Source organism: Penicillium chermesinum, assembly GCF_028974085.1.
Source record: "Penicillium chermesinum strain IBT 19713 chromosome Unknown utg000007l:1.0-2695246.0:1.0-2697696.0, whole genome shotgun sequence".
Taxonomy (NCBI): Eukaryota; Fungi; Ascomycota; class Eurotiomycetes; order Eurotiales; family Aspergillaceae; genus Penicillium; species Penicillium chermesinum.
The window spans coordinates 145016-156656 of record NW_026695317.1 but is presented as its reverse complement, the minus strand read 5'-3'; the positions used below and the strand labels follow the sequence as shown (position 1 = coordinate 156656).

Here is an 11641-nt window from a genome sequence, read left to right as displayed (position 1 = left end):
ATTGAGGGTAAAATAATGTCATGAGAGTATCTAATATCAGAAAAAGCTACGCCGCGTCACGCAAATGCCCCGGCTATCGAGTTAAGGATACCGGGACTTGCGCCGCTCGAAGTTCAACATTCCTCCCGGAGATTTCGAATCCCGTATCCCTGATATCTCCTTTCAGCAACACGCTCAAGGTCATCTTCTCCTTTGGCCATAGCGTCACGTAGTTATCTGACCATACAACTGGGGAAACCTCTTCTTTAGTTGTCACATTCCTCGCAACTACACGCAGGAAGACAGCTGGTCGCTTTGACTTGTTTTCCAATTGAACTTTCAGGTGGTGCCAATCCGGCCGACCATTGCCCACTGGTTTCTCATCCGGTATCGTGACCTTGACATCGGCCTGGGCCAGAGACTCGAGTCTGGTGTAGTTTGCGTACTGCGTGACGGGGGTAGTATACCAGTTGGAATCGTCCCAGTCGAGGACATCGTTACGAGGTGAGATCCAGTACACATTTCGGCTCAGGTCTTTCTTACCCTTGGTGTCACGTAGGGTCAGGCGGAGGAATGCGATGTCTTTGATCTTCTGGATCCCAGGTACGGTCTGGAGCTGCTTGGAAGTGGTTGGGTGTGTGATGACCTTAAGTCGAGTGCTCGAGATATTCTTCCCATTCGCATCAATGAGGTCGATTGCAACTTCTCTTTCACCGTGGTTAGAAATAGAATGGTTGATCAGCCATACAGTTTGAGTGGCAGGGTCGTACGCGACGTGTTCCGCGCGAGTCCCGACTTTCGTCCCGAAATAGGCTCCAATGGGGCGAAGATAATAGTCGAAGAGTTGCCAATGGAGGTTTGGCCACGCACTGTTCAGCATCCAGTAGATAGCGCCAGTTGCGGGTCGAGTTGCGTTCTGACGAATAGAGAATGCTTCAAACTGGGCTCTGGTTGCTTCGAAGTCGGCCATCTGGCATTTGGCTACATAGTCCTCCAACCCAGTCGGCTCTCCATACCGTGCGTAAAGGGCCTTGTTGTAGATGGACCGATCGTAGAACGAAGATGAGTTGCTGGACATGTGATACAGGCCGGCGTCTCGCTCCGACCAGAACGTTTCCAGATCACCGGGCGACATGAAGTTCCGCAAGCTGTCCATTTCTGGGGTCCCCACGCCCGCCCCAAGTTCGGACCCAAAGCCAAACGCAGCGCCCTCTTTGTCTCCATACCAGTAGTCGGGCGGGACCCAGTCGTACGGACCATCCATCTTCATGCCAGAGGGACCTAAAGCTTCTGGATATCCGCGCTTGCTGGCTGAAGCAATTATCGGGTTAGTCCAATCCATCTCCGTTAGTGCATCGAGGTAAACTTTCGTGGCGCGATCATTTGGCCAGTAGTCCGATCCCACTAGGAAACCGAGGACTGAAGGACTGGATTGCATCATCTCTGCTTCGTGAAGCATCTGCGCCCTTGCAATGGGATAGTCGGAATCTCCCCATTTCACGCCATCTGCATCATCATTATACTATCGTTCGAGTCAGATACCTAATGAACAGACGAGGGAGTGACTATGAGATCCTAGCACTTACCGCCCAGCCTTCCCATTTGTCACAACACTCCCATCCGGCCAGCACCATCAATCCCATCCGGTCTGCAAGATCATAGAGCTCCGGATGCTCTTGCTTTCCTTCGAGGCGGACCGTGTTCAGCCCCATGTCTAACACGTATTGGAAAATCGTCTCGACCCGCTCCAGGTCAAACCGCAAGAATATGTCGGGGGTGTAGCCCGCTCCTAGAACTTGGAATGGTTTCCCATTTACCTGGAATGCGGTGTCGTTATAGCCATTAACATACGATGACACATGACGAATTCCGAATTGGCGAGTCGATGTATCGGAAAGACGCAACGTAGTGTCTTGGATCATTGTGTCTACAGTCGCCTTATACAGGTCCTGCTCTCCCCATCCCGCAGGCCACCAGATGTGAGGACCATTTACAGTGGACTCAAGCTCCACAGTTTTCCTCTCACCTGCTCGTAGGGTGAACGTACCGCCAATCAGGACTTGGTCAGCCCCGATAGGATCAGTGATAGTTCCGTTGACAGTCACGGGGACGCTGTGTGTGGCTTTATTGTGGAGCTCAGTCTTCAGGGTGATATTCACTGTGTCGGTGCCTTTGGCCGTGGGGTTGTGGAAATCCGTGATCACGCGAAGAGAGGACATGGACACGGCGCCTGTTTGGAGCACTTCCACATTGCGCCAGACTCCAGTTCCATTGTCTGCGGGATAAGGATTCCAATCCACAAAACCCATGGCAAAGTTGCGAAGATAGCTTGTCGGATACGCCCTTATGAGGATACAGTTGGTCCCAGCCGTGAGGTGACGGGTCACGTCGTATCGGTGTCCTCCGTATGACCCTTGCTGCTGCTCGCTTGTCGCAATCTGGACCCCATTCACATAAATGTCAGCTTTTGAGGTGATGCCGTGTGTCCTCAGCGTATAATGTTGTCCAGCCATGGGCTTCACGGTGAATTCTTCTCGATAGAGCCAAGGAGCCCGAAATGCGGCATGGCCTGACAAGGCTTCCATGTTGCTTGAGTAGAATAGGTCGGTCTCATTATACACGCCATTTTCGATCAACCCTGCCATTACGGTCCCTCGTGGGCCAACACGATACCATGAAGATACATCAGTGCCTGGCTGCGACAAACTAGCTAGGTCTTGGGTGACCTGCGTAGAAGATTGCATGCTCCATCTTGGGATGATCGACCTTTGACCCGGTGACGAGACCAGAGGCTCCGCACAAGCTGCTGTTGCGTGCCACAGCGCGAGTAGTGCAGCGCTTCTCATCCAACAATACATGGTGGACATGCGGGCTCGCCTGTGCTTATTAGTAGATCGATCGTCCTTCTAGGGCGCCAGGAGAAGCTTTAAGTATTGAAGCCACCTTGCGCCAAGATGGGATTGTAGCATTGTGGTCACACATTCAAATGTTACATAGTCGATCAATGGCTTTATTAAACCCTCTCGTGTGAGTTTGCATGGAGTTGCGCTGTTAGGAGTCGGCGAATCCGGCGAACCATGGAATTTGCCGGTCCATTGGTTGGGGGCGAAGGATCATGCACCCGCAGATCGGGGTCAGGCACTAACCCCTCTCAGGATATCCTCAGATGTTCTGGGGTTGTGTAAAGATGAAAAGAAAAGACCTCCGGGCCATAAATCGCTACTCCTGGGGGCCCTGGGCGGCATCTCTGCTTCAGTGCCTCATAACTTCTATACAGACAAAGATTAAAATATACGCGTTATCGTAGGATCACCTACGACAAATCCTGGAAAATTGCAATTACCATATTCCCTTTTCGGTGATATTGTCTAAATCACCCTTCTGTGAACAGAATACTGATTCATTTCTCCCTCTTCCCTTCAGCGTTCTCCCCTCTCGTGTCCTGGCGATATTTCAGACGAATTACCCGTCAACCACCTCGTTTGCGGCCCAGACATTTTGTGCAGACCACTGACTTTATTTAGAGAGATGATATTGATTTGTCACCAGCTCTGGCGAGATAAACATTACATTATGCGTCTTCACCACCATTACCGACAGCAGAATCCAGACATCTTTCCCACAATTCTTTAGATGCAGACTGCCTGCTGGGGAGTCTACGCCATGCTGGTAAGAAGGAGCACCATTTTGAAGCTGCCAATCATCTAAGCATGCCTGAGTGCTCACTATCAATACGCTCTGACCTGTGCTAGAGTTGGGCATATGACTCAAGATAGGCCTGACGCGAGTTCCTCCTGGGCAGAGAACCCATTTGGTGCCAGAGTATATTCCATCCAGTCATGCAGGGCATAAACTGGAGCAGGCGGGGCCGTGGTTGCAACAGCCGGATTAGCATTGTAGGAGAGCACGTTGGAGTCCTCCGTGTTAACCCACTTCTTTGAGCAGAAGCTGACGTTCCGTCCAGGTTTCGCTCGCCATTGGAAGGACGAAGGGTTTGCTTTCCCGATACATCCATTAATGTTCCCCGCAGGACTCTGTTGCTTAGATCTACCTTCTTCAACAACCAGAAGGATTCAAAGTTGACCTTCCCCCTGGGCAACCACGGTAGTTTTGATTGGCGGCATCGCCTCCGGAGCTCTTACTGCTGATTCGGCTCGATCTGCCCAAATGACCAGAGTGTTCCATTCGCCGCTAAGATCTGCACGAGATCGCCCGATCCAGTCCCAATAGCAACCAAACCCGCGAGCAGAAAACGGATCCGTGGATTAGCAGTCATTAGCGAAGGGGACACCTGAGCGTCCACATCGGGAGGCTCCAAGTCTTGCCCCTCTGCTATGTCCATCAGAACCAAGGATGGTGGTTGGCTGGTGTGGCTTTTTCAGCCACTGACGTGTGGCTCCAAGTGGTGACATCGTCGATCTTGCCGAGGCCCAGGGGCAACTCTGGGGTTCCAACCTTTGCCCCGCTGCATCTTCTAGGAAATAACTAAACATAACAGAGTGATAGAGGATCAGGCACAGGTGCCCTTATCGCCCCTTTGAAGGGTTATGACGACAGGCTAGTAGTAGATCCGTCAAAAGCTTAGGTTGAAGTTGACGCGCGTGTGCTGAAAGGGTGACATGAGCACCGACCCCACTTTGAACCGCACTTCCTTGGTTCTGCAAAGATTGAAGCCGGATAATACAGGCAGGTCCGTTGGGGTAAAACCACAGGAAGATCTGAGATGAGCTTGGAACACCATGACGTACTATAATCTCGCGATAGAGACTCGCAACAGGAAACCATAAATAGGAGCAAAGCGCCCACCGCAAAATGTTCCCTTCATCACACAATCAACTTAAACTACTCAACTCTTTCTCAAGAAACTCTTCTCTTACCATCATCCACAATGGAGACCGTCAAGGTATGTGAACCCTTCCAGTGGCATTCTGACTCGCCAGCTCGGACTCCTGTCTAACATCTTCATAGAACGCCGCCAACTACGTTACCGAGACCGTCCAGAGCGCTACCTCTGGCGCCTCTAAGGAGGCCAACAAGGAGGTCGCCAAGGACTCCGATGCCAAGCTGAGCACTCGCGCCAACGCGGCCGTCGACGCCATCGGTGACAAGGCTGACGAGCACAAGCACGATGCCAAGGCCGATGTCAACAAGGGTAAGTTCCTTAAGGACCAATCTTTCCAAACACACGAACTTGAAGCAGTATCTAATATTCGAACAGAGGCTGCTAAGCACTAAGTGCATTTCATTGGAACAGCCGGTCCGATAAGGCCCGTGTCTTGCTCGCGAGGGCCTCTTATTTTCGACGTGGATATATTATGCTTTAATGATTTAACGCTTAGTACCCATTACAAATACTAGCATGATGCTCTCATATGCACTTCCCGATCAGATGTAGTTTGTCCTTCCGAGGAGAAGAAACATAGTCGTAAACAAGGTGGACGAGGCGGATGTATGCTGGTGGTATTAGTACCAGGCAGTAGTACTAGCCTGGGGCTCACTTGTGGTAGTGCTGGGCTTGGTGTGGTACAGAAGAACCAGGCGCAAATGTAAAGAACTCGCTTGGCGAGTCTCCAGCCGCTTCAAACGGATCAATCATTAAACTGGGGTATCCACATCCTCCATCCGAGGTCGACGAAAACACTTTTTATGACCGCAGCGCCCTAGTACGTTGAGACCGTAATGTTGACTGTTTCACAGCCTTCCATTGTGTCGTCGTTCTTGCCGCCGGTGTTACGGTAGCGAAGTTCGGAGCCGCAGGCTAGAGAGAAGAAAATTGTCGTTAGACCCAATGCCTTCTGCGAGAATACCAAGCATGCGGTGGAAGAGACTTACCGAGCCACCCATCGAAACTGGGGTTCGTGGTACCCACGTTGCCTTCCTCGTCAACCGTGAAGTCCGGGCCTTGGGCATGGTCGGTGATCATCACGCGGCTTGCCTTGTCTGTAGCCGCATACCCGCATTGTTAGAGTCGGCCGATCATCATTCCAGCAGATCGCGATCCTACATACCATTGTTCATAAGGAGGGTGATGGCCCACGGGTAGAAGGGCGACATTCCTCCGTAATTAAACAGGGATTGAATCTGGTGGTCGCTCCCATTCCCCAGAAGAAGGGCAGTGCCGAGTTGTGGTCCTTGGTGAGCATCGCATAGCTTTCGCTGGTGTTGATATTGTCGACATCCACATAGAAACTGTCATCAGTCGTGTTGCTTGTCGTCTTCAAGTAAAACGGTTTCAAGGCTTGGGTCGCAGCGGCCGTGGCAGCCAAGAGGAGGAGGCTCGCAAGATGCTTCATTGGGTCCAGCGTTGATCTGCGATCTGTCGCTTGTCCGGGTGGATGGAGGTTGGACCTGGAGGAGCAACGAAAATCAAAGGAAAATCAGATTAAAATCAGATGACAACCAGGGTCCAGCTGGTCAAGAGCCGCGAATTCCATTCCCATTAGCTAATAAGACTCAGCCCATTGGGACCTTGGGATCGCCCGCACCTTCGTAAGTGGACCCGGCTCCGCACGAGGCTCGTTTTCTCTTCGCAAATCTTGTGTTTTGCCGCCTATTTTTAGGCGATTTGCTATTTGCTGTTAAATTGCCAAGAGCACTGCCCGGATTCTGGCGGAGAATTGAAAGGATGCCAAGCTGTGCGATGCTGGTCTTCTCCGAGGATTCTCCAAGCCTACTCCGCTTCTTAATGCCCTTCATGGTCGCAGCGTACCGATACCACTGAGCGAATGCATATCTATATGATCTCGTCCAAAATGGCTTTCTTTACAGCACGTGACTCATTCACGACTGGCCGGAGTTGGGCCAACCACGTTGCTGGGGCCTTATCGACCTTATCGAGGATCGGCCAGTGCGGGGGTGTCAACCATGAGGGGAAAGGTGTTCGCTTCTCATGACTACTGGAGTGCTTGGAAGGAATCTCGAGTAATAAACGGCACCATAAAGCAACATGTCATCTACATACCTTCTATGGATCGCTGGCAAAAAGGGACCTGGAGGAGAGACTCCGTACGTCAAGTATGCCCCGCGTTAGACACGAAGGCTCATTAGCGAAGGATCCCGATCGAAGACCCGTCCACAAAAGAGAGATTCGCTGAGTGAGTTGCTGTCTATGCAAACATCTGGCGGTCCTGATCTCACAACCAGCAGGTGTCACGCGGCGTCCAAGGAAGATGTCGATCGAGCAGTACGTGCCGCCCACGAGACCTTCAAAGCGGGGATATGGTCCCGAGCTAGTCGACATCACCGGGCAGATGTCCTGGACAAATGCGCGGACCTGCTTTCAGCGTCCTTGCCAGACCTCATCGCATTGGAGGTAAAACAGACCGGCCGCGCCATTCGGGAAATGAAAGCTCAGGTCCCATCGCTTGTCAAATGGTTCAAATACTACGCCTCGCTCCTCCGTGTCGAAGAACGACCAGTACTTCCGACGACTGGCAAGCTACACAACTTTATTGATCGAGTGCCGCTAGGCGTGGTTATTCAGATCACCCCGTTCAACCATCCCCTGCTTATCGCCGTCAAGAAACTCGCGCCGGCCCTCGCAGCCGGCAACAGCGTGATCCTCAAGCCAAGTGAGCTAACTCCACTCACTTCTCTTCTCCTTGGAAGTATCCTCCATGAAGCCGGGGTTCCCGCTGGAGTATTTAGCGTTCTGCCGGGCTATGGTGCAATTACTGGTAAACATCTCGTGTCACACCCCCTTGTCAGGAAAGTGGATGTCACGGGCGGAACTGTGGCTGGAAGAGCCATCGGATCAATTGTAGGCGCAAATCTTTCAAAGTATACTGCTGAATTAGGCGGCAAGGCCCCACTGGTGGTTTTTGAAAGAGCTGATTTGGATGTCGCCGTGAATGGCATTGTATTTGGGAGCTACATTGCAAGCGGGCAGACGTGCATTGCCAGCACAAGGATAATAGTGGAGAACAGCGTCAAGGACGAGCTTCTGCGAAAGCTCAAAGCCAAAGTCGAAGGGATCACTGAGCGTATGGGTGCACCCACGAACCCAGATTCTAGTATGGGCCCCTTGATCTCAGAGAAACAATTACAAAACGTGGAGCGGTTAGTCAGTGACGCTGTCCAGAGTGGCAATGCGGACGTTCTTGTTGGTGGGACGAGAATGCACGGTCTGAGCTCTTTGGATGGAACCGACTTCGATCGTGGCTACTACTTCGCACCGAGCGTTTTACAATCTGCGGGCGGGGCCAGTAGCATTTTAGAGACAGCCATCTGGCGCGAAGAGGCCTTCGGGCCTGTCATTGTGGTCATTGGCTTCGATAGTGAGCGCCAGGCTATCGAACTCGCCAATGACACCCCATTTCGGGCTGGGTGCGGGAATATGGACAAACGATCTCTCCCAAGCATTCCGCGTATCTGATCAAATCGATGCAGGGATAGTCTGGGTCAACACTCATCATCGCAATGATCCTAGTAGCCCCTGGGGTGGTGCTAAGAGTGCCAGTGGGGTTGGTAGTGAAAACGGAATCGATGCATACCATGCATACACTACCACAAAGAGCACGATCATCAATTACGCCTCCCCGAGGAGTCATTGGCATCGGATGATTGGTTTGGTCATGCATCGGACAAAGTCCGATATGGTTGATCAACTGGACAGAATCACTTGCAGGTACTATACTCTGCTCCTAGCCCCTGTGAGTATTCTCAGTTGAATAGGACCAATAGACGCCAGCTGGATGAAATAAGATCTTCTACTAGGATAAATCTAAATAATAACGCGCCACGCGAACTTAAGGAGACAGCGTGTAATATGAAATGGAACCCCTGACGAACCTCCCTATAAAAAAGGGTGCCTACTCTAGCTAAAAGGACAAGCTTTAGTCTTTGTTCAGACCGGAACCCTACTGTGAACGCTCCACTGCATACTACTATCTGCCTGGTCAGCTTGTGCCACCCAAATATGACAATTCCCTCACAGGTTCAAAGAGTACAAGACTGAGGGAGGCCAATACTACTACGAATTCGGGGTGAAACAACTCAATTGTAGCAGGATAACCAAACTAATCGCTGGGGAACCCTTCGGTTCCCTTCGCGGTTTGTTTATATATTGTGCGATTTGATTAGCGAGCTATTATGTGGGTCTAAGTCGTACAATGTGCGCGCCGAGCCTCCGAGGGCTCTCTCCGCGATTCTCGGAGGTGCCTTCGTAGCTAAACAAAGTGTGTCGTGACAATTATGATCCAATAAGAATTGGTGGTGTAGGATATGTTATCATGGATATATATATATATATAATGGGGCAGGTAGCGAAAGCGTTTTGGGGCACCGCGGATGGTTAAAGGTGGTGAAAACACGACGCGTCGAAGGTTAAGATAGGGGCTGCGGAGCTTACAGTGGGATTGCAAAGATGTGGACTTGCCCACGATCTTAGTACGAATAAATATGTCGAGCTCACGATGATGACGACAAAGGGAAGCGATATGTTCCAACCGCTCAGACACTGTTTCAATGCGTGTATCAGGCTTTGCAGGTGGCATATTTGCAGTTACCTTGGCGAGCTGACTGCAACTGCTACTAATGGTATATGGAACTAACTAGTAGTGATACTTTATATCCTTATTCGCGGTTGGTTTATAACAGACTCTGCAGTTCCTATTTCACCATGAAAAAAAAGGCCCCTTAAATCTCTTAGGGTTATTAACTAGGCTCAGTCGTTTCTTTGGTCTGGAAAGAATGGGCGCGTTCTCCGGTGCTGTGCTTTGTCTACCCACATCAGTCCCCACATCCATGCATGACGGTGGAGCGGGGAATTACGTTGAGAACTGTAATGAAAGTACCAGAAAGCGGGGAAATCCAGCGACAGTCGTGATCCATCAGCTAGGTAATTCCGCACTCGAAGAGGGGGAAACTGACTTGCCGGTGATCCCTGTCTATTGGGCCTCGGGTGCCGGCTATCATGCCCCCTAATAGTCAGCCTTCTAGTAGTGAAAACCGCTTTCATACCATTGGTAATCTGCTATTCCAAGACTACACTCTGTGGCCCGAAACATGGACAGTATGAGATCGCTATCGCCCCAGTTTGAGATTCCTACACACTGCAAAGCCGGTGTCGTTGTGAACGAAGGACCTGACTTCCATCTGGAGGTACAGGAGGTGCCAGTACCGGAGCCAGGTAAGCTCAGTCGACAGTCATTCAAGCAAGAGCTATCTCCGACAGAGGGATTCCTGCAGGCCCGTACGATGTACTTATTCGCTTGAACCTCACCGGCCTATGTGCCTCCGATATCCACATGATGAGAGGAGATCTGGGCCTTCCGCCCATGTCCTCCTTCGGTGTACGCTCCCCAGGTCATGAAGGAGCAGGTGTGGTAGTCAAGATTGGGGCCAATGTGCGGAACTTCAAATTAGGCGACAGAGCTGGCATCAAGCCACTTGTGGATACCTGTCACGCATGCACTTTGTGTTGGGATGACAAAGAGACATACTGCAAGGATGCAATCCATTCTGGCTTGATGGTACCAGGTGAGCTGGATACTCAATACTCAAGGCCAGTCTGGGCAGTTCTAATCGACCGTGGAATACCTTAGGGACGTACCAGCAATATGTGGTTTCCCCCGCACGCTACGCTTCGCCCATTCCTGACGGGGTCCCTGACGAGATCGCAGCCCCGATCATGTGCAGTGCAAGTACCATATTCCGATCGCTGTTCGAAGCGAACCTGCAGGCAGGATCCTGGGTTGTTTTCCCTGGCGGAGGGGGCGGCGTAGGGATCCAGGGAGTCCAGCTCGCAAAAGCGATGGGACTACGGCCTATTGTGGTAGACACCGGGGATACTAAGCGTGCATTGGCCCTCAAGATGGGAGCGGAGGCCTTTGTGGACTTCAAAGAGTCCCCCGACCCTACAAAAGACGTGGTTGATATCGCCGATGGCGTTGGGGTGCATGGGGTCTTCATTACAGCCCCTGCTGCCTACAAAACTGCCGTCTCATTTGTAGGCGACCGCGTCGGGTCGGTGGTGATGTGTATTGGGCTGCCACCCCGAGGCTCGATGCTTCTGGGGGCCGATCCATGTGACTATATCTTCAAGAACTTGAGTATCAAGGGAACTTTGGTGGGAAGCCGCCGGGACACTGCGCGTGCGCTGGACTTTGCCCGGAGGGGAATGCTACATCAGATCAGCGAGGTTTACCCCGTCAATCGATTCCCCGAGGCTGTGGAGAAGCTGCGCCGCGGTGAAGTCGCCGGCCGCATTGTGGTTAAGTTTGACTGGGTGGAATAGCCATCCCCTGTCTTTAATTCCACGTATGTCCTATCTGGGGTTAGCTGCTATCCTCAACAATCCTCACTACGTGCTATGCTGCGTGAATGAATTTGATCCGGCTTGCAAGAACCCCCACGTTTCGGTGTCTCCACGTTTTCATGTCTCCACTTGGTGGGGAAGGGTCTGACCACCGCGCAATGCAACCCAATCAGACAATATAGACGGCTGTACCCCGGATCCAGCACTCCCTGCCCGATTACCCCGTTATTTGCAGGTCTCCGTATCCCAGGGGCTTAGGGTTCGGACGACTCCATCATTACAGGAATCCAACCCGCTACCCCGATATTTAGCCGGCCCTCTCCACAAACGAGGCAGCAGTGGGGTCTCCCTACGGCGACATCGCCGACTGTAGATTAATTCCGTGCTTAAGAAGCTTGGAATTTC

At 51.7% G+C, this 11641-nt stretch overlaps 5 protein-coding genes across 5 annotated transcripts; 3 read left to right on the top strand and 2 right to left on the bottom strand.

The window, feature by feature from the left end:
• Nucleotides 1-73: 73 nt before the first annotated feature.
• N7468_008753 (putative glycosyl hydrolase) lies at nt 74-2837 on the bottom strand (the record flags this gene model as incomplete). The annotated part of the gene is made up of 2 exons (XM_058478049.1): nt 74-1501; nt 1566-2837. The coding sequence occupies 2 exons, from the start codon at nt 2835-2837 to the stop codon at nt 74-76; spliced, it is 2700 nt and encodes an 899-aa protein (XP_058326379.1).
• A 2030-nt stretch (nt 2838-4867) lies between these two features.
• Nucleotides 4868-5214, top strand: grg1 (putative glucose repressible protein Grg1; the record flags this gene model as incomplete). The annotated part of the gene is made up of 3 exons (XM_058478048.1): nt 4868-4882; nt 4948-5131; nt 5198-5214. 3 exons carry the CDS (start codon nt 4868-4870, stop codon nt 5212-5214), a joined length of 216 nt encoding a protein of 71 aa, XP_058326378.1.
• Nucleotides 5215-5473: 259 nt separating this feature from the next.
• Nucleotides 5474-6272, bottom strand: N7468_008751 (uncharacterized protein; the record flags this gene model as incomplete). Its single annotated transcript, XM_058478047.1, has 3 exons — nt 5474-5556; nt 5812-5919; nt 6050-6272. The coding sequence occupies 3 exons, from the start codon at nt 6270-6272 to the stop codon at nt 5474-5476; spliced, it is 414 nt and encodes a 137-aa protein (XP_058326377.1).
• Nucleotides 6273-6925: 653 nt separating this feature from the next.
• Nucleotides 6926-8648, top strand: N7468_008750 (uncharacterized protein; the record flags this gene model as incomplete). The annotated part of the gene is made up of 3 exons (XM_058478046.1): nt 6926-6984; nt 7126-8158; nt 8202-8648. 3 exons carry the CDS (start codon nt 6926-6928, stop codon nt 8646-8648), a joined length of 1539 nt encoding a protein of 512 aa, XP_058326376.1.
• A 1336-nt stretch (nt 8649-9984) lies between these two features.
• Nucleotides 9985-11215, top strand: N7468_008749 (zinc-dependent alcohol dehydrogenase; the record flags this gene model as incomplete). Its single annotated transcript, XM_058478045.1, has 3 exons — nt 9985-10108; nt 10168-10458; nt 10524-11215. The coding sequence occupies 3 exons, from the start codon at nt 9985-9987 to the stop codon at nt 11213-11215; spliced, it is 1107 nt and encodes a 368-aa protein (XP_058326375.1).
• Nucleotides 11216-11641: the final 426 nt, after the last annotated feature.